Raw genomic sequence first — 21239 nt, forward strand, 5'->3', positions numbered from 1 at the left:
TGTGTCTGTGTGTGCAGACAGCTTAACTCAGCTGTTGGCCGGGCTCTCTCACTTCTGGGCTCTGCTCTGAGTTCCGAGGGCTGTGACTGCAGTTTGACCCCGTGACCCCGGCCCGTGGCCCGTGGCCCTGGGCTCGCAGCCGGACGCTTCCAACCTGATCGCACAACTTTCTGATGTCCCCTGGCCTCGGACCTGACCCCCCCCCCCCGATGGGGAGTCAGGTCTGTGGAGGAGCTCGGCCGGTGACTCCTCGTGATGCTGGGGGGGGTTACGGCCGGGACCCCCCCCCCTCCCAGCATCCCGTGCACGGCGCTCAGCAGCCCTCAGCCTCACACACTGTGCGCACACATCAAACATGCACACACTCAAGTTAAGCAGTCATGTGGCACACACAGTTGCCATGTGACGGCTTTTCCTTTCTTGCCCCCCCCCTCCTTCTTTCTCCTATCTCTCTTTTTGGAGTTATGCTTATTGTGGGATGTCAGTGACTGCACTCATTACTATTATGGGATGCCGCACGGGGGTGGGAGGGGAGGGCGTCTCCATGGTAACCCCGGTTGCTAAGGGAGGGGGTGGAGGTGTATATGCGTGTGCACGTGCATGTGAGTGTGTGGGGGGGGGGGGGGCATGCACGGAGGAATGGGGAAGAGACTGTAGGAGAGGGAGGGGGTGAGTTGACTATTATGGTCTGTACGTTGCAAGGTAACTATGCAGAGTGGGGGAGGGGTGTGTGTGCGTGTGTGTGTGTAGGGGGATATTATGGGATGCCTGCCCCCTGATCTCTTTGTGTGTGTGTGCGCGCGCGCCGGGTGTGTGTTAGTGTGCGAGGGAGCGAGAGGAGACGCGTCGTGCGCACACGTTCACAGAAAACACGAATTTTGTATTTAAATCGCGCGTCTGCGTTTCGTCCCAGTGAAGATCCGCCGAGAGGAGTCAAACTGTGGCGGGAGTTACGGCAGCAACTTGTGAGTACCGCCCGGGTTCTGCTTTCATTGTCCGAGGTCGGACCGGAGGTTCTGGTTCAGAGGAGCCGGTGTCGTTAACTCCACTTCCCGGTCACTAGTGGGCTCGGGGGTTCCTCCCGGTTGTGGACCGGCCGGCGGTTCCGTGGCTGTTAGCGCGCATGCTAATGGAAACTACCGATAGTGGCTCGATGGCATGTCAGCTGGAGATGGAGTGAGGGTGCTAATCTTTGTTTGCTGCCCTGCTCGATGGCGACATGAAGTTCGCATCCCTCGCCCGGGAGAGAGCCCATGTGCCGCGGCTCGGGGTCTGAGATGCTGATGGGTTTGTTTTAATGCTAATTATTCACTTCCGTTTTCTTTTCTCTTCTTATTCCCCCGGCCCGCCGCCCTCCCCTCGCTGCTCTCCTCTCACCGGGACCCGGGCAGACTGTGGCCGGTCACCACTCTGGATTACACACCATAACTTTATTTAGTTAGCTAAAGTGCTAGCTAACTAAGTGGAAAGTTTTGTGCTGTCCGCTATGTCTGGAAGCGAGGACGAGCGGGATGAGTACGAAGCCCCGGAGGAGCGGATACTGCACGGTAAGACCAGCCTCGTTTGTTAGCCCTAATTGCTAATGTCCATGCTAGCGCGAGCAGATGTTTTTGACGTTCATATCAGTCATGTTTCATTAGCACGGCTGCTAACTACTAGCATCTCGCTGATGCTAACTACCGGTTAGCTGACGGCTACATTAGCAAACTCGCTCCTTCAGCGGCCGCGCTGCAGCCGAACCTCTCCCGGTGGAATGACTCGATATTACCCGCAAACCCTGCAGCGACCTACGGGGTGGATGCCGGTTGCGAGGCGGGAAAGTCACGCCGACCAGCCGGCATGTTCCCGGGGCCTAACGCTAGCTCGCTACCGGTATTCGTCTTTACGTGTCGATGACAAGATGGAGGCAGCCAGTTAGCTTGGAAGCTGGCGGATGACGCTCCGCCGTTTCCCCTCCTCATGGCCGGCGCCTCGGTTTGACTGCGCCGGGGCAAAAAGTGAAAAAGAACCACGAGTAGTTTAAACACGAATCCCACTTTCACCAGGAGGCTTCACACAATCACACGTTAGCTTCTTTATCCCGCCGCGGCTAAAGTTAGCTTTGTTTATACTTTGTATTATGTTGACGAGCACGCGCGCCTCACACGCACGGTGGAAGCGTTGAGAACAAATAGTCCTGCGGGTCCCAGTGAAACAGGAGAACCAGTAAAACACACGTTTTATTCACGAAACAGCAACAAATTGTGTTTATTGTGACACGTGAGGCTGCTTCAGCACAAAGTGATGTCAACAGAAAGAGGGACTCGATCGAACACGAAGCTTTATCGCGATATGTTCATTGTCTTCACTCAAACAGGCAATTTAATCAGTATTCAGAGGTCATGTTCAAATATTGATTCTGCAGCTACAAACACACCGAGTCCAAAGAAAAACCTGTTATTGAACACGTGATCTATTGTTTCCTCAGGGGATGTCATTTTGTAGAAAAAAGGAAAACATTAAAACCTTAATTATGATAATTGGGAAACAAATATTTCATAAATTCACCCGAAGAGATTTTAACACAGATCAACACATTCACCATCAATAAATTAATTGACTAATAAATCCGTGGTAATCAATGTTATTAGATTTATTATAACATGCACTAATGTGTGAGCACAAGCTGTAGTTAACAGAACAATTTAATCTGTAGAACTGCACCTGATGATTCTTAATTATTTACTTGATTTATTAAATGAGAGTAATTTGTAATGCTCTTGTTTACCCTGAGAAATACCAGTCACAAATACTCATAAACATTTGTGTTCATACATGCGTGTCCTCCATGTAACCTCTAGAGAAGTTGTGTATGTATAGAAGTCTGACTTGTTTCCAAACACATTTACATCTAAAACAGTGACTCCTCCATAACAGTATGGATGTGTGATATTTTAAATCTTTATTCTCACCAATGAAAAAAGCGTCAACATTGTTTACAGGAAAACTGGTTGCGCGCTGGATTTCCTTTAAAATACTTGTTTTTCTTTCGCTTTCATTTACAGTTATTCCCCCACCCACATCCACACAGCCTGTTCTCCTTTAAACGACCTGAAAAGCTCATCCCATTACGGGTCTTTGTTACCAGGTGCATCTTAATGGAGGCCTGCCATTAACTTTTCACCATATTCAATTACTTTAATAGACTGAGTGCCGCACACGACTTCTCTCTGAGCCGACGGGCAGTGCCAGACTCCGGCCTGAGATCCTCTCTGGAGTCACGACTGCTGCAGAGACATCATCACAACTCATCAGTTTCAAATTACACTTGGAACCACGAGAATAAATCATTTGCATTAACAACCACCACAAGTTTATCTGCTTGTTGTTGGGTTCTCCTGCTGGTTTTCATTCCAACCATGTATTCAAGGGCGGGGGGGGGGGGGGGGGGGGGTTGTTTTACACCCGTTGACATCCTGTAAATGTGGTCACAGCCTGGTAGCGATGGAAAGAGAGTAGAACGGTTTGCAGTAGAGTTCATACCGCTGATACGGTTAAATTCAAACTAGCTGCACCAAATGGAAGACACTCAGAGGTATATGTCCTCTATATATATATGATGTTTTAATCAAGATCCATTTAATATTCTCTGGGGTGTAAAACCGTCTCCCAAGGTTAAAGAAAGTGATAAAACATTCCTGGATCGCCCCCAAAATGTTATGAGTCCCTTCTTGGCAAATGCCCCATCCTTCCACTAGGTTGAGTGGAAATCTGTTGAGTTGATGTTGTGTAATCCTTCTGATGAACCGACATGTGAACAGGGGTGAAAACATAACCTCCTCGACGGAGGGAACTATTTCACTCGAGTAGAAACATTTCCCAAAATTGTGGAAGTGAGATTCCATCTGCAAACGCCTGTTTTATCAAATGCTCAATGATAACATGTACCTGTGTAGCTGGCGTCTTGTTTCCAGCAGGTGATGCAAGTGTCTGCTGATACCGACACACAACTCTGTGCATCTAAACAATGTCTCCTCTGGTCTGATGTGTAGATGACGATGAGGATGAGATCTCAGAGAGCGAGACTCCGAAGGTGAAGAAGAAGAAAAAGGCCAAGAAGAGCAGAGAGAGTAAAGGCAGCAAGAGGCGGTCGCGCAGAGAGGTTTGTTTGTGTTTGTGTGTGTGTGTGTGTGTGTTTGTGTGTGTGGTCACATAAAATAGCTCAATAATCTGACATCATTTTCAGGTTCAGTTCAGATCCTGTTGAATAAAATCATGATCAAGTGATTAAAACCCAAAACAGTATCTGCTCTTGTAGTCAAATGTACTGAGTGTGGAAATGTTCCAATGCTTCTGATTTTGATTATAACATTCAGTCACTTCACACTTTTTAAAATCCATTTGTTTCTTTCATCACATTTTTTCCCTTTAGTTAAATTACAATAAAACTCAACTGAATAATTACTTGGCTGATAAGCGTTATCCAGGCTCCAGTTATAAGAGGTCTCTGAAGTGTAGCTCGAACTTTAGAGTCTAACCACTCCGCTCGATACTACAATTCACTCAAACGGTTAAATTCAATTCAATGTTTTTAATAAATCTGTGCCTAGATTCTAGCGTTGTAATACCCAGTGGGTCGAGGTCACTGTCCCGCCCCTGAAGAACCATCTGCTCTCAGTTTGGTGACGCTCATCTTCACTCTCCTTGTTCCAGGAACTCCCTGTCAGCTCCCCGGAGCACATGGAGGTCGGTGTGTCGGAGGAGGTGGAAGGTGGTGTCGCTGTGCAGCGCACGGACAGCGAGGGCAGCGACTACACTCCAGGGCGCAAGAAGAAGAAGAGGGCCAGCAGTGGCAAGGAGAAGAAGAGGAGCAGCTCCGGGGCCGAGCGGAGCTCCTCCAAGAAGAAGGAGCCGGAGCCCGAGCCCGAGGAAGACGATGATGACGACGATGACGACAGCTCGGTAAGAAAAGACAGAGAATATGAATATGAGTGTGTCAGTGTGTAGCTTTATGTTTTCATGAAGTTCCTCAACACAGACATTGTTAAACAAGCAGGAAGTGTTTTCTCTCCAACAAATCATTTCCACTGTAATTAGACAGGAACCAGAGAAGTCAGTTGTAGTTCTGCTCTAGACCCTCCTGTTTGGAATGAGCAGTTCACTTGGTCTGTGGGGACGCTGCAGCTCTCTCTCTGTGAAACTTTAAAAGTGACCTTCAGTCACTGGTCTCTGCTGCACAAAGAGCTGTTCACCAGTAGAGTCCAGTGATTGGTTTGAAGAACCCTGAGATGGAGAAGCCGGTTGTGTGTTGTGTTTATGAGTCGCAGCCACCGCTGCTGCAGAGCGCCGGTCAGCTGTTTATTAAAATTTATATCATATAGACCCTCAAGCAACACACGTGTAAAGATGAGATGAGTTCTCGAAACACCAGAGGTTCAGACCAATATCTGTGGAATTATTAGACAAGAGAGTTTGACTCACGTTAATTTTGGACACCACAGCTCTGTCTGCGATGCTTTAGATTTCTACATTGAAATATATAAAGCGGCTCAGCTTAAAGAATACTTCTCCATAATTCATATGGGGACGTTCTTTTAGTCTGACCATTTTATTTGGTTGAGTAATTTCTAAAGATGCTCTTGTAGGAAAATAACATCCATTATGGTCCCTACTTTCTCATGGCTGATATTTTGACATGTGTAAATGATAAAGTGACTGATGGCCCCATTCCATGTAGCTGCTTCAGTGTCCTTGTCCTGGTGTTGTTACCCCCCCGTCTCGCTGTCTGGTCTTCCTGGGTCAGTTGAGCCGAACAGAGCCGTGCTCGATGCTATCGGCTTCACCTGAGCTGTTCCCAGTGTGACCAGTCTGTGGTGGAACCGGCCCACAGACTGAACCTGTAATGGAGTCGCTCTCCGTTTGACAAACAGACGTGATGTGAGAGACGCTTAAACAAAAGAGCTGCTTCTGGAGGACGCTGCGCCCGGTGGCCAATAGGGGGCCTTGCATGTAATGACACATTTGCAGGGGCGGGCGAGGGGTGTGTTAAGTGTGTATGTGTGTGCGTCTGGGGCGGGTGTGTAAGGCATATGTGCTGTTACCATGACAACTCTGCCTGGTGCGGCACTGCACTGCGCTCCTGACCCCCCCCCCCTTCTCTTATTGGTTAAATAAACCCATTTTGATTCATTGGCCAAGATGTCCCCCAGTCCCATCTACAGGCGGAGACGTGGGGGGGTGGAGGAGGAAGGTCACGAACGGAGTCTTCATCAAAGTGATTCCAAAGTGGCTGAATTCTATATCTGTGCTCACTTGATCATGTGATGTCAGGGTTTTATTTATTAATACAATACAAGAGGCAAACACTCAGGAGAGAAAGATGAGGGGGGGGGGGGGGGGAGGAACCATTTGCAGCTCATCACCAGCATCTTGATTTCTGACAAACATGTACTGGTTCCATCTTCTCTGCTTTTCTAATTAATTTGGGGATTTAAACGGATCGATCCGATAGATCTGGATCTGTGAGGTCTAAGGCTTGAGCTCATTTTAAAAGATCATTTAAAATCACACTTTATTAATTTCATAATCGACACAATAACTTAACAATTATGATCTGTTTCCTGATGACAAAACAAATCAAGTTCTTTTGTTCTATCTGAACAAAGGAGGCAACGTGGTCTGAGGTCTGATAAACTCATAATAATGGTTTTATAAAGCTTTTTCAAATCGGATCCAGTTGTTGTGGACAGAGTTTGATGCCACTCTGATTTTAAACAGCTTCTTACGTCAGGAGCTGTAGATAATAGATGTTCAAAAAGACACTTGGCCCCAGTTGTCTTTTTGTCGCAAATTGAGTTGTGGCTACGCAGCTTTGTGTCTTCTAAACCAGGTGGTCCACCACACGGCTGTCCTCTCATCATCGATCGGGTTAGCATTGATTGCTCCACACTAGCCGGGTTGAAGTGGTCTTGTGGAAACAGATCTTAGAGCGTCTGTAATTATCTGCATTTATGTTCAATTAAAATGTCATGTCCTTGTATTTGGGTTGCATTTGGGTCGTTAATACATTTCGGTGTCGACTGGAAAAAGAATTGAACCCCTGAGCTAACGACATCAACAAAAGCTTATTGGAATCAGGAGTTACCCAAACTGGAGACCAGTAAATGAAGCAGACTGGGGGTGTGGCCTAGAGCTACGAGGCAGGGAGGGGTAACAAGGTCATTTCAAAGAGTGTAGACCAGTCCACAGTGGACGTCCCACTAAGACCACTCTGAAGGCTCATCGCAGAATGATCAGTGAGGTGAAACAGCTGGAGGCTTGAAGGAATCACTGCAGCTGGTGAACATCTCAGACCTACTGGGAGTGAGCAGGTGGACATCACTGCACTGACCGTTTGTTAATGGATCCAGTGGGTGTCAAGATCTACAGAAATGATTCCTCTTCAGCACATTGTCTGTGTTTGTACCTTGAGAAAGATCAGGACACGTAAACATTTGTTATCTGTGATGCTTATTATTTCTGTTGTTTTTCCTGTAGGAGCCAAAGTCTTCATCCCAGCTGCTGGATGACTGGGGAATGGAGGACATCGACCACGTCTTCACTGAGGAGGACTACCGCTCACTGACCAACTACAAGGCCTTCAGCCAGTTCGTCAGGTAGATGCTCACACAGATGATCATCCCTCAGTTTACTTTTGATTAGATTGTCGTTTTCTTTGCTTTTAATTCTCATCACATTATTTACTTTGCACTCCAAATGCTGTAGTACATTTCTAATCCTCTGATTCTTGTGCTCAGGCCTCTCATTGCAGCCAAGAACCCCAAGATCGCGGTGTCCAAGATGATGATGGTTCTGGGCGCCAAGTGGCGCGAGTTCAGCACCAACAACCCGCTCAGGGGGGCCGCAGCTGCCAACGCCGCCCTGGCCACCGCCAACGTACCTGCCGCTGTGGACAACATGGTAGCAGAGGTTGTCCCGATTGCCCCCCCACCTCCGCCCCCAGTAGAGCCCCCGCCACCGCCTGCACCGCCGCTACGGAAGGCCAAGACCAAGGAAGGCAAAGGTATAGTAGACAGGAGGGGGCAGAACAGTCATGGGTTCAACTAAAGAAACAACAGGTCAAACGTTTTCCTGCTCTCTCTTAAAGAAGGTCGGAGTCTGACCTGCTTTCATTTTGTTCTGTAGGACCCAACGCCCGCAAGAAGACAAAATCTACAGCGAAGCCTCAAGAGAAAAAAAATCTGGCCAAGACCAAGAAAGTGGCTCCTCTCAAAATCAAACTCGGAGGCTTCAACAGCAAAAGGAAACGCTCGTCGGTATGAAACATCCCCCCCGCTCCTGTTTCTCCTTTCCTTTTTGTGTCTGTATACAATGCATCTACAGGGAAGTGTTGTTAACACAGCTGGACATGTTGTGTTTGTGCTCAGAGCGAAGAGGACGAGCCCGAAGTAGACAGCGACTTCGAGGACGGCAGCATGAACAGTGTGTCCGTCTCAGAGGGATCGAACAGTCGCAGCAGCAGAACCAAAAAGAAGCAGTCGTCCAAGAGCAAACCCAAGAAGAAGAAAGGTACGTGTGCTCGTCTTCACCGCACTGAAGTAAACTCAGTCCACTTCTTCATCATCATCATCATCGTCACTCAGCTTCTTCTTTCCCCTCGTGTCACTAATCGCCTTCCGTCAGTTGTGTGAGATCTGTTGGAGCTGAAGGCGTCAGGCTGTCTGTGTCATGCTTTACCTGGTGACTCAGACCTGGACCTGGACCTGGACCTGGGCTCTCGGCTGCAGTCCTTCTACAGATTGAAAATAGCAGGTTAATGGCTGAGTGCCGGGTAAAGCATTCCACAGACAAGTGATCGAGGTGGTTTACACACACACACACACTAGTCACTGTGACTGAGTCAGCACAGTTTGTTATATTTAGCAGAACGACCTCTTGGTCTCGTTGACGCCTGCCGACGCAGCCCATGTAGCTGCCGTGACGAGGGAAGCTCGGGCGTCATCGGATGAATTCAGAAGAAACTGATCCACTGTGGAAAGGCTTTAAATTGAAGCTCCGGTGTTTCTGTGATGACTGAGATGAGATTAGGGAAATAAACGGGTTTGTTGCTCTTAAAATCTCCCAGAATACACACAGTATGTTAAGATTAAGAAACAACAGGACTTCATGTAGATCAGTGAACTGGTTGTGAACACGGAGGAATGAACAAAAACAGATATTTCTATTTCTGTAGAGGAGCCTTTTAATTTCAGCCTGTCAGTGTGGCTGAGGAAATGGGTTCATGAGAGGAAAGTGACTCATCGAGTGTGTTTCCCCCCCGACAAACAACAAACACACGGCACAGTGTCGTAAATTCAGAGCCTTGATTACAGTCACGTCTCATTAAATGTAAAATGTCGGTCTAAGTGTTTCTTCTGCTTGGAACTAGAAGCTGAGGAGGGAGACGGGTATGAGACGGACCACCAGGATTACTGCGAGGTGTGTCAGCAGGGCGGCGAGATCATCCTGTGTGACACGTGTCCCCGAGCGTACCACATGGTCTGCCTGGACCCCGACATGGAGAAGGCGCCCGAGGGCACCTGGAGCTGCCCACACTGTGTAAGCTACATGTCTTTAGGAATGAGAAACTTCAGCTGTGAGATAGAATCATCTCTTATCGATGTGTCTGTGAAGGACACAGATCAAACTCCTCAAATCAACACCTCTTACATCGAAAAGGAACATCATGGTTTAATTGTGTTAAATATAAAAGCTGAAACTCACGTCTCACTCTCTGCGTCTCAGGAGAAGGAGGGCATCCAGTGGGAGGCCAGGGAGGACGTCTCCGAGGCCGAGGAGGACGCCGTCGAGGCCGAGATGGAGGAGGACGACCACCACATGGAGTTCTGCAGGGTCTGCAAGGACGGAGGAGAGCTGCTCTGCTGCGACTCGTGCCCCTCGTCCTACCACATCCACTGCCTCAACCCGCCGCTCCCGGAGATCCCCAACGGAGAGTGGATCTGCCCGCGCTGCACAGTGAGTGACACCTGGAGACCTTCAAACGTCTGGTCGATGCTCCTGCTCCTGACCAGTGGTTCCTGATTAGAAGAAGTTTTTATTGATCCAGTCGGGATTTAACCGCTTGCTTAGGTCAGCTTGGCTTAAAGGATAAAAATCCAAAATCAAGTTCTACAAACATCTGGAGAACAAGCAGAGGAACATTTAGAGATGATCTGGTTTTATTGAAGCTTTATCGAATCCTAAAACATTGGTTTGTGAAGCTGTTTGAAGAAATTAATAACCTCGGCCCCTCCTCTCCTGCAGTGTGCCCCCATGAAGGGGAAGATCCAGAAGATCCTGACTTGGCGTTGGGGCGCCCCCCCCTCCCCCACACCTGTCCCTCGCACCCCGGAGCTCGCAGCCGACGCCCCCGACCCCTCGCCGCTGGCAGGGCGGCCGGACCGGGAGTTCTTCGCCAAGTGGGCCAACATGTCGTACTGGCACTGCTCCTGGGTCACAGAGCTCCAGGTGTGTGGCACAACAACACAAAGACACACACATTAAACACTTTCTGGTCTTTATGATCATTCATGTATTAACTTCTCTCTCTCCCTCTGCCCCCCCCCCGTCAGCTGGAGCTCCACTGCCAGGTGATGTTCAGGAACTACCAGAGGAAGAACGACATGGACGAGCCGCCGCCCATCGACTCGGGCGAAGCGGAGGAGACCAAGAGCTTGAAAAGGAAAAGCAAGGACCCCATGTACGCCCAGCTGGAGGAGAAGTACCTCCGCTTCGGGATCAAGATGGAGTGGCTGATGATCCACCGCATCATCAACCACAGGTCGGCGCACTGACGTGACTCGTCTGTCCGTCTTCAACGTAACCATTAGTACAGATCAGAGGAAGAAACTGTGAAAACAACTAATCTCCTCTAGGAAGTCAGGATGTTTAAACTCTTACTATCGACTCATTTCTTCATCACAGTGATTGAGTTATTTTCTCTGCTGTGTTTTCCAGTCTGGACAGAAAGAACAACATCCACTACCTGATCAAGTGGCGCGAGCTGGCGTACGACCAGGCCACGTGGGAGGCCGACGACATGGACGTCCCCGAGTTTGACCATTACAAAGTGCAGTACTGGCACCACAGGTGAGAAACAGTCCCAGTGCCATGTCACGGCTCCTCCGACAGCACCCGCTGGTTTGCTAACTGTGTGTGTTTGTTCCAGGGAGCTGATGATGGGAGACGAGGGGAGACCCGGCAAGAAGATCAAGGTCAAAGGACGAGTCAAGCGTCCGGACAGGCCTCCAGAGAACCCCGTCATAGACGTGAGTCCAGACTGGATTCTTCTCATTAGTATGAAATCTGAACTCAATGACTCTGAAGTTGAATTTGTGACCGTGGTCAAACTCGTAACAATTTAGTTTGACCAGTCAGCATTCAGGTCCCTGGAACGGGATTAATCAGACGTCCTCTGTAGCAGTTTGAAATCTTTATCTAACAAACACAATGCCAGAGTCTATTATATGTTAACCTGCAGAAACCCTGAACGTGAGCTCTGACCTCATTTAATCTGTCAGCGTGTTTATTAATCTCTCTGTTGTGATTTCCGTTTGCAGCCGACGATAAAGTTTGAGAAGCAGCCGGAGTACCTGGACAGCACGGGGGGGAACCTGCACCCCTACCAGCTGGAGGGTCTGAACTGGCTGCGGTTCTCCTGGGCTCAGGGCACCGACACCATCCTGGCTGACGAGATGGGGCTGGGGAAGACGGTGCAGACGGCCGTCTTCCTGTCCTCGCTGTACAAAGAGGTGCGTTATAAACATCACCCCCCCACCCCACCCCACCACCCCCCCTGGTTCCACACACTGAACCTGTCTCTGTGGGGAAAAGCTTCTTTTCAACCTGGAAACTGAAGAACTTTTGACTTAAAGTTTCTCTTCTCTCTGATTTGAATCGGTTTAGTTTCATCCTCAGTTTTTAGACTTTATTGTTTGCCTGTCAATAAGTAGCTGACGTCCTATTGGCCAGGAACCGTTCAGCCATTTTGTGTAAGTCGGTGAAATCTGACGACATTAAGTTGGATTCTGAACAGTAAACATTCACAGGCTCAAATCACGTGTGTAGATACTGACACCTAAAGGTCGGAGGCCAGAATACACTTCCTGTCAACCAAGAGCTCTTTTTTTAAATGTTATAATTTGTTCTTACACTGAATTTACACTTTTGTACATTTTATAAACTTATAGTAAGTTCAAGATTCATGATCTGGATCTCTTTTGAATTAAAAATTAGAACAGTAACAATAAGAGAGTTGATCAGTTGATTTCATGATATATGAGTTTGGTTTGTTTGGTTTTTTAGTAACTTTATAGACGAACAAAATAATAAATTTGAAAACTAACCCTTCTATTTTGACATCTCACAGGATTCATTAGTCATTTAAGGCATTTATGCATTTTACCTGTATTGAATCGTAAATATATATATTGATCAGTCATTGACCAAAAGGCTCAAACCTCATTTTGGAATGGCAAATACTGAATTTCCTTTTTAAGTTTATTCTATATTCCTCCTTATACGTGATGTGCAGCTGTCCTACTTCCACATCGTTTTAAAAACAAGATTATTATTATTATTATTATTATTATTATATAGCTCTGGAGCTTCGTGGCTGACGACCACAAACACAGACCTGCAGCAGTAACAGACAGAATCTGTGAAATACCCAGTTTATCATATGAAACACACGTCCATTGTGTTGTTGGACACGCTGAGCTCATTTCCTGTCTCCGTCTCCAGGGCCACTCCAAGGGGCCGTTCCTGGTCAGCGCGCCGCTCTCCACCATCATCAACTGGGAGCGAGAGTTTGAGATGTGGGCGCCCGACCTTTACGTGGTGACATACGTTGGAGACAAAGACAGCAGGGCCGTGATCCGAGAGAACGAGTTCTCCTACGAGGACAACGCCATCCGAGGAGGGAAGAAGGCCTCCAGGATGAAGGTGAGAAGACTGACATGAAGAACCCGACCGCCTCAATAAGTCCAAACAGTTTCAACATCTTCTCTGTCGCTTCCCTCCAACAGAAAGACTCAGCTGTCAAGTTCCACGTCCTGCTGACGTCCTACGAGCTGATCACCATCGACAGTGCGATCCTGGGCTCCATCGACTGGGCCTGCCTGGTGGTGGATGAGGCTCACAGGCTGAAGAACAACCAGTCCAAGGTACAGACACGTTCGTCTGTGCTCTTGGATCATTTAGTTCAGGAGTCTTTATCAATTTGTCTTTCAGTTTTAGTTTCCAAGCTCTGATCGCTGAATCTGTGTAGTTTAAATCCCGTTAACGATCACAGTAATGGACGTGTCTGAATTAAAGGTATGTGACTGCAGGTGCAGATGTAACTCATGAACCTGCTCCGTGTTTCCTCTGCCACAGTTTTTCCGGATATTGAACAACTACCCTCTGCAGCACAAGCTGCTGCTGACAGGAACTCCTCTGCAGAACAACCTGGAGGAGCTTTTCCACTTGCTCAACTTCCTCACACCTCTGCGGTTCAGGTACGCTGCAGATTCGTCTGAAATATCACGTTAACCACAGTAAAAAAAACACTGCTCCCTACAATCTTAATGTTGACGGTTTAAAGAACTAGAATTGTTTCGTCCACAGCCGCAGATTTCTGCTATCAGCCCTGTGTGGAGGCAGGATATTAAATCACGTCTTCAACTCTGTGTCCACAGTAACCTGGAAGGCTTCCTGGAGGAGTTCGCCGACATCGCCAAGGAGGACCAGATCAAGAAGCTGCACGACATGCTGGGTCCACACATGCTCAGGAGGCTGAAGGCCGACGTCTTCAAGCACATGCCCTCCAAGACCGAGCTCATCCTGCGAGTGGAGCTCAGCCCCATGCAGAAGTGAGTCGGAGCGAGAGGCACAGAGACACCGTGTTGTCATCAATGTTATAAGTAACAGAAGATGTGTGATTTGTGACTATGGGCTTTACCTGTAACATCAGATTGATTGATCGACGAGAGACGATCAGACGTATGAATTGTGTTCGACTGGAGGTGTAAATTCTTTAATTTGTTTGTTGTCTGTAGGAAGTACTACAAATTCATCCTGACGAAAAACTTTGAGGCCCTGAACACCAAAGGTGGAGGAAACCAGGTTTCTCTGCTCAACGTGGTCATGGACCTGAAGAAATGCTGCAACCACCCCTACCTCTTCCCTGCGGCCGCTATGGTACAGAGCCCGTCCTGTTTCAGTGAAGGGCTGCTCAGAAGCAGAAGAGGAAAGTTTAGCAGACACGTTAGAGTCCACAGAGCCTGAATGTTTGATTGGTTCCTCCCGACAGGAAGCTCCAAAGATGCCCAACGGGATGTACGACGGCGGCGCTCTGGTTAAAGGAGCCGGGAAACTGACGCTGCTGCAGAAGATGATGAGGAAGCTGAAGAACGGAGGTCACAGAGTTCTCATCTTCTCACAGGTACGACCAAATATGATGATCTGTAAAATCTAATTGACTAACGTTGAGGGACTAGATTATAATGAACAAATTGATGTTATTTTGATGATACCCCTCAGGTTTATCTTCTTTTCTGTAAAGACTCAGAGATTTCAGATGTTTTTTTATTTGATTCATTACTAAATACACAAGACTTCACAAAGCGTCTCCTCTGTGTCCGTAGATGACCAAGATGTTGGACCTGCTGGAGGACTTCCTGGAGAACGAGGGCTACAAGTACGAGAGGATTGACGGAGGAATCACCGGCGGGATGAGGCAGGAAGCCATCGACCGCTTCAACGGTGAGACGGGAACCGAACCACCGGCAACTCTGTGATTTAATGTTTGCTTCAACCTTTGTCGTTGACTCCAAATGAAAACTATGACTCTATACTTATATATTTATTAATATACTGATGTTGCTCTCCTCCCCTCAGCTCCTGGAGCCCAGCAGTTTGCCTTCCTGCTCTCAACCAGAGCCGGAGGTCTGGGTATCAACTTGGCCACGGCCGACACCGTCGTGATCTACGACTCCGACTGGAACCCTCACAACGACATCCAGGTACGTGAGGAGCAGCTGTGTTCTCCTGCATTAGATCCAGTGTGTCTATCTGGTTAACAGGTGAAGCTTGGTAACATCTCTGACTTCCTCCTCCCTGTTCAGGCCTTCAGCCGAGCTCATCGTATCGGTCAGAACAAGAAGGTGATGATCTACCGCTTCGTTACCAAGGCCTCTGTGGAGGAGAGGATCACTCAGGTAACCACGACTTCTTCTCTTTAACACAAACAAGGTCAAATCCGTGATTACAGGGAACTGACTGTTTGTTTGTCTTGTGGCTGAATAACAAACCAGGAAACCACAGTTCTATCAACAAATTACACAAACTCATAGATCCATGAATTATTCTCTGAGAAAGAAGTGGACAGAACGTTTGAGACAGGAACATGTTACACGTGTGATTTCCTGACCCGTGTTCTCCTCCCGCCTCCATCCAGGTCGCCAAGAAGAAGATGATGCTGACTCACCTGGTGGTCAGACCTGGCCTCGGGTCCAAGACCGGCTCGATGTCCAAACAGGAGCTGGACGACATCCTGAAGTTCGGAACCGAGCAGCTCTTCAAGGACGAGTTGGAAGGTGAGGATGGATTTAAGATCCGCAGGAACAAGAGGTTTAATGAAAGACAAGGATCAGTGAGATTTTAACTGATGTGTCTTCGTCTTCAGGTTTCCACAGGTCTACAAACAAGGAATATGTGGCCACCCCCGAGGACAGCAGCATCATTCACTACGACGACAAGGCCATCGACCGCCTGCTGGACCGAGACCAGAGCGCCACCGACGACACGGAGCTGCAGAGCATGAACGAGTACCTGAGCTCCTTCAAGGTGGCTCAGTACGTGGTGAAAGACGAGGAGGAGGAGGTGAGCGCCTGCAGCTGGTCCACGTCTCCTTGCACTTTGCCCCCGTCCCTTCCTCCCTCTCACGTCTTTTCCCCGTCGCTCAGGAGGAGGAGGTGCAGCGGGAGATCATCAAGCAGGAGGAGAGCGTGGATCCGGACTACTGGGAGAAGCTGCTGCGTCACCACTACGAGCAGCAGCAGGAGGATCTGGCCCGGAACCTCGGCAAAGGCAAACGAATCCGCAAGCAGGTCAACTACAACGACGGCTCGCAGGAAGACCGAGGTAGGAGAGGTACTTCGTATCAGATCCACTTCACTTCTGTCTATTCAAATTATTCCATTGCACAGCTGCCGTCAGTCTGTAAAGCAAGAGGCGAGTCGGAAAGAGTTAGGTTTTCATCCATTGTTTTTATCTTTATCTCAAAGCTGATTGGCAGGATGACCAATCCGACGGCCAATCGGATTACTCGGTGGCCTCGGAGGAAGGAGACGAGGACTTTGACGAGCGATCAGAAGGTGAGGACACTTCTTCCTGTTTGTCCGTGGAGCTCAAAGTGAAATACAATAAATAAAACAACAGCTGGAGCTTCTGGTTTAGTTTTATCATCTAAACGCAGATAAACAAAAAACAGATATGAAACAGACAAAGACGCAGAAACTGTAAAGATCCATCAACTTAAAAATGAAAAGCTGATGCAGCCGAGCATCATCTTTCATCTGTGTAATCTCTGGAACTCGTTTTCTCTGCAGCCAACTCCCGCAGGCCGAACAGGAAGGGCCTCAGGAACGACAAAGACAAACCACTGCCCCCCCTGCTGGCCAGGGTGGGAGGCAACATCGAGGTGAGCAGCTCGCCCCTCCCCCGACCCTTCCACACGAGTCTGAAGCATCTGTCCTGTGTCTAAAGATCTGTCTTTCTCCAGGTGTTGGGTTTCAACTCTCGGCAGAGGAAGGCCTTCCTGAACGCAGTGATGCGTTATGGGATGCCTCCTCAGGATGCCTTCACCACCCAGTGGCTGGTCCGAGACCTGCGAGGGAAGTCTGAGAAGGAGTTCAAGTAAGAAACGTTGCTCCAGCACCATGCACCATCACCCCCTCCTGCTGGAGACTCTGCTCATCTCTCTCTCTCTCTCTCTCTCTCTCTCTCTCTCTCTCTCTCTCTCTCTCTCTCTCTCCCTCCCCCTCAGGGCCTACGTCTCTCTGTTCATGCGTCACCTCTGTGAACCGGGAGCCGACGGCGCCGAGACCTTCGCCGACGGCGTCCCCAGGGAAGGGTTGTCCCGGCAACACGTCCTCACCCGTATCGGCGTGATGTCGCTGATTCGAAAGAAGGTAAACAGCTGATTTAGTTTGACACGTGGACACAGCGCCTCCTGGTGGATTTATCCATTAGATGGTTTTTATCTTCACTTGTTCATGTGTCTGAAGTTTGGTGTTAATTCACTATTTGATGAAACGTGCTGACGTGATGATGACGAGGCACTAAGTCGATCTCCTCCTCTTGTTTTCCAGGTGCAGGAGTTTGAGCACGTGAACGGTCAGTGGTCGATGCCCTGGATGGCCGAGCTGGAGGAGAACAAGAGGGCGGCGGCTCAGCCCGAGTCGCCCGGGAAGACCCCGTCCACCGGAACCCCCGCTGACACGCAGCCCAACACTCCTGCTCCAGGTGACACACACACACACGCACACACACACTAACACACACACACACACACTAACACACACACACACGAGTCACCCTTCAACCTTTTCACTGTAAATTAGTCTCTTAGCTAAAGATTTCTTGATGGAATGTAAATATAAATAAACTAATCCAGTGTGTTTGTTTTAGTTGACGAGTCGATAAAGATCGACGAGGCTTTGAAGGAAGGAGAGAAGGAGGTGAAGAGAGAGCTCGAGGCAGAAAAGAACAGCAAAGAGCCGGTGAAGGTGACGGACGAGGTGAGACTCAAACATTCTTACTCCTGCTCTCAGAATTCAAAAAGTAGAAGAGGAGAACGCCCCCCCCCCCCCCCCCCCATCGAGTGTCTCTAAATCCGTCTCTGTCGGCTCCAGGTGATCGCGATTCCAGACGATGACGAGAAGAGTCCTCCAGCAGCCGAGGAAGAGGAGGAGAAGAAGAACGGGGAGGAGCCCATGGAAACAGACAAACCGATCAAAGGAGACGCAGAGACCGTGAAGGAGAAGGAGGGCGAGAAGGAGGAGAAGAAGGAGAAGAAGGAGAAGGAAGGCGAGAGCGAGAAGAAGAGTCCGGAGGCAGCGGAGGAATCAAAGTCTCCTTCAGAGGAAAAGACGGACGCAGCAGAGGTCAAACCTGAGGACCTGGAGGTCAAAGGTGAAACACATGATTTTAAAGTTTGTTTCAAGGCATCAAATCTATCTCCAGATGAACCTCAGCTGGACGTTTGAGATCTGACTAAATGTTTTATAAAGTTTGTTAAATTTAAAATGTTCCTTCTGTCGTTGTTTAAATGTTTTTAATCTGTCACTTTGCAGCAGAAGAAAAGAAAGAAGACAAGAACGAAAAGATGGAAACAACTTCGGCTGCAGACGAGAAGAAAGGTTCTGAACTCTGTTCCTCTTTCAAACATTTCAACACTTCCCACAGGAACAGGAGTCAGATCTGAGATCAGCAGAAGATGAGATTCATGTTCTTTAATCGATTGTCCTCGTTTCCTCCAGCAGCGGAAACGAAGGAGGAGAAGGAGACTCCGAAGGAGGAGGCGGCGGCCAAACTGCAGAACGGAGAGAGCAAGGAGGGCGCCGCCCCCACCCCCTCCACCCCCACTGCCACTGCTGCAACCGCTGCCACCGCCGCCGCTGCCCCCCCCACCCCCGCCGCTGCTGCAGCCGTCAGCGAGGAGAAGAAGAAGGCGAAGAGCAGGTTCATGTTCAACATCGCAGACGGAGGATTCACAGGTACACACACACACACACACTCACAGAAACCTGCCACGTCGAGTTGTGTTGTGGTTGTGTAGCTGACGTTGTCGTCTCTCTCTCTCTCTCTCTCTCTCCTCAGAGTTACACTCGCTGTGGCAGAACGAGGAGCGCGCTGCCACGGTGACCAAGAAAACCAACGAGATCTGGCATCGCCGCCACGACTACTGGCTGCTGGCCGGCATCATACAGTATCCTTCCTTGTTTATGGTTGTTTGTGTTTGAGTCCGTCTGTTGACCGGGGTTTTAAAGACATGTCCATGTGCAGTTGTTGTTGCCCTTGACCGCCCCGCCCGAGACACGGCTACGCTCGCTGGCAGGACATCCAGAACGACGTGAAGTTCGCCATCCTCAACGAGCCCTTCAAGGGCGAGATGAGCCGGGGCAACTTCCTGGAGATCAAGAACAAGTTCCTCGCCAGACGCTTCAAGGTACGAGCGGGGGGTCGGCTGCTTGGTCACAGGGATGGGGGGGGGGGGGTCTCTTTACTGTGAGCGACTGTGAGGTGGAGCTGTTTCTGACAGGAAGTGTTCGCCGCTGGGAGTCGAGTCATGTGACTGATGAGAACCAATCAAGAAGAGAACGTTCTGTTCGTCCAGACTTAAACACAAACCCAGAGTTTTCAAACTAGAACCAAACAACACGAGACTTTAGAGAAGTTACACAACAGAGTAAACTAAAAACATACCTCTTCCGACTTTACCTTGAATGAAAAAAAAAAAAAAAAACAACACACAACTTTTTGAAACTAACACTTTACTAGCACTTAAATGGCACTTACTTATAGCACTTTGTAGTTTTGCTTTATTTGAAGAAATTGTATTTTCTTGATTCTTGTCGTCCTTGGTCTGTACCCTCGGGTTTGATGCACTTATTGTGAGTCGCTTTGGATAAAAGCGTCAGCTAAATGAAATGTAATGTAAAGAGTTTGTAATGGTGTGGAAGGAGCCTCAGTCCTGGGTTCAGTTATTGTTTTTATTATGAACGATAGAAAACCCAGTGTAGCTTGTTGGTGTGGTTGATGGTGCTGCCTCCTCGCTGACCTCCTCCTCCTCCTCCTCCTCCTCTTCCTCCTCCTCCTCCTCCAGCTGTTGGAGCAGGCGCTGGTGATCGAGGAGCAGCTGCGCCGCGCCGCCTACCTCAACATGTCGGAGGACCCCTCCCACCCCTCCATGGCGCTCAACACGCGCTTCAGCGAGGTGGAGTGTCTGGCCGAGTCGCACCAGCACCTCAGCAAAGAGTCCATGTCCGGGAACAAGCCGGCCAACGCCGTCCTGCACAAAGGTAACGACCAATCAGGAGACAGAGTCACAGCTGGAACGTGTGGTGGTCAATCTGCTGTGACAGGTCCTCATCGCTCCCCCCCCCCCTCTCTCTCTCTCTCTCTCTCAGTGCTGAAGCAGCTGGAAGAGCTGCTGAGTGACATGAAGGCAGACGTGACCCGCCTCCCAGCGACCATCGCACGGATACCGCCGGTCGCTGTGCGGCTCCAGATGTCAGAGAGGAACATCCTGAGCCGGCTGGCCAGCAGGGGGCCCGAGGCACAGACACAGGCACAGACACAACAGGTAACACACACAGACACAGACACACACACAGACACAGAAATGCACACACTTCAAGTTGTCTTCAGAATTTGGGTTTTTTCAAAACACTTGATTTTTTTTTTTACAGTCTAATAAACTTTACTTTCACGTGAATGTTGACATCTGAAAACTAATATTAATTTTGTCAAGAACAAACTTAGCTCTTATTATTATAACTTGTTTATTTACTGGAGACGTACAAATATATAATAGTGTTTAACTGATTAGGTTTCAGAGGTGAGTGCTGGTAATTATTTAAAAACTTTAAATACCTTTTTATTACAAAGCTTTGAGAAACAATAACTGAATTTGAAGTTGTGTTAAATCTTTGTTGGTCCTTGAGGAAGTCGTTTCTCAGAAGTGTAACGTCTTGTTTCTTCTTCAGATGTCGCAGCAGTGAACTCGACCTCGGCTCTTTACCTCGGAAACCACCCCCTGCCTCACCTCGACATTCCTGATTGGTGCACAGCAGAATGACGGACAGCGCGCCCAAGCTTGACACCACGCCCAGACCACGCCCCCCCCCCCCCCCCCCCCCCCAAACAGACTTTACAGAGTTTTTCTGGACGATCGATTCCCTCCCCCCCCACCCCACAAGTTTGAGGCGGTGGACAGAAAAGCAATTTTATTTTTTTTCCTCCTTTTTTCAATTTCTGTATTAATATTATTGATATAATGTTATTATGATGTTTTTTTGGGACCTAAATAAAAAATAAAAAAAACTAATTAATTTCTTGTTCTGTACGGAAACACTGAACAGACATGGGATCAGACACTTTATTTAATTCTTTAGATACATATTTCAGAAGTTATTACATTTTGATTTCCCGAGATCACGTGAAAACAGGAAATGAAA

At 48.6% G+C, this 21239-nt stretch overlaps 1 protein-coding gene across 7 annotated transcripts; it reads left to right on the forward strand.

The window, feature by feature from the left end:
- Nucleotides 1-805: 805 nt before the first annotated feature.
- On the forward strand, nucleotides 806-21109 carry LOC133972171 (chromodomain-helicase-DNA-binding protein 4-like). 7 transcript variants are annotated; one of them, XM_062409446.1, is made up of 41 exons: nucleotides 806-965; nucleotides 1392-1547; nucleotides 4032-4141; nucleotides 4693-4941; nucleotides 7516-7634; nucleotides 7776-8041; nucleotides 8164-8294; nucleotides 8406-8547; nucleotides 9407-9576; nucleotides 9763-9993; nucleotides 10282-10485; nucleotides 10590-10798; nucleotides 10975-11106; nucleotides 11186-11285; nucleotides 11577-11768; nucleotides 12760-12960; nucleotides 13044-13181; nucleotides 13393-13514; nucleotides 13695-13868; nucleotides 14055-14196; nucleotides 14309-14440; nucleotides 14643-14760; nucleotides 14896-15020; nucleotides 15123-15215; nucleotides 15455-15593; nucleotides 15683-15879; nucleotides 15963-16149; nucleotides 16284-16373; nucleotides 16608-16699; nucleotides 16781-16914; nucleotides 17045-17189; nucleotides 17370-17523; nucleotides 17689-17798; nucleotides 17913-18192; nucleotides 18354-18419; nucleotides 18540-18776; nucleotides 18880-18988; nucleotides 19096-19228; nucleotides 19886-20081; nucleotides 20190-20365; nucleotides 20769-21109. In XM_062409446.1, the coding sequence occupies exons 2-41, from the start codon at nucleotides 1487-1489 to the stop codon at nucleotides 20781-20783; spliced, it is 6021 nt and encodes a 2006-aa protein (XP_062265430.1). In that variant the 5' UTR covers nucleotides 806-965; nucleotides 1392-1486; the 3' UTR covers nucleotides 20784-21109. The 7 variants fall into 7 exon arrangements, with proteins under 7 accessions (XP_062265430.1, XP_062265431.1, XP_062265433.1 ...); XM_062409447.1 differs by having other exon boundaries at nucleotides 18543-18776; XM_062409449.1 differs by having other exon boundaries at nucleotides 15963-16140.
- The last annotated feature ends 130 nt before the right edge of the window (nucleotides 21110-21239 follow it).

The sequence above is a fragment of the Platichthys flesus genome, chromosome 17 (genome assembly GCF_949316205.1).
Source record: "Platichthys flesus chromosome 17, fPlaFle2.1, whole genome shotgun sequence".
Classification (NCBI taxonomy): Eukaryota; Metazoa; Chordata; class Actinopteri; order Pleuronectiformes; family Pleuronectidae; genus Platichthys; species Platichthys flesus.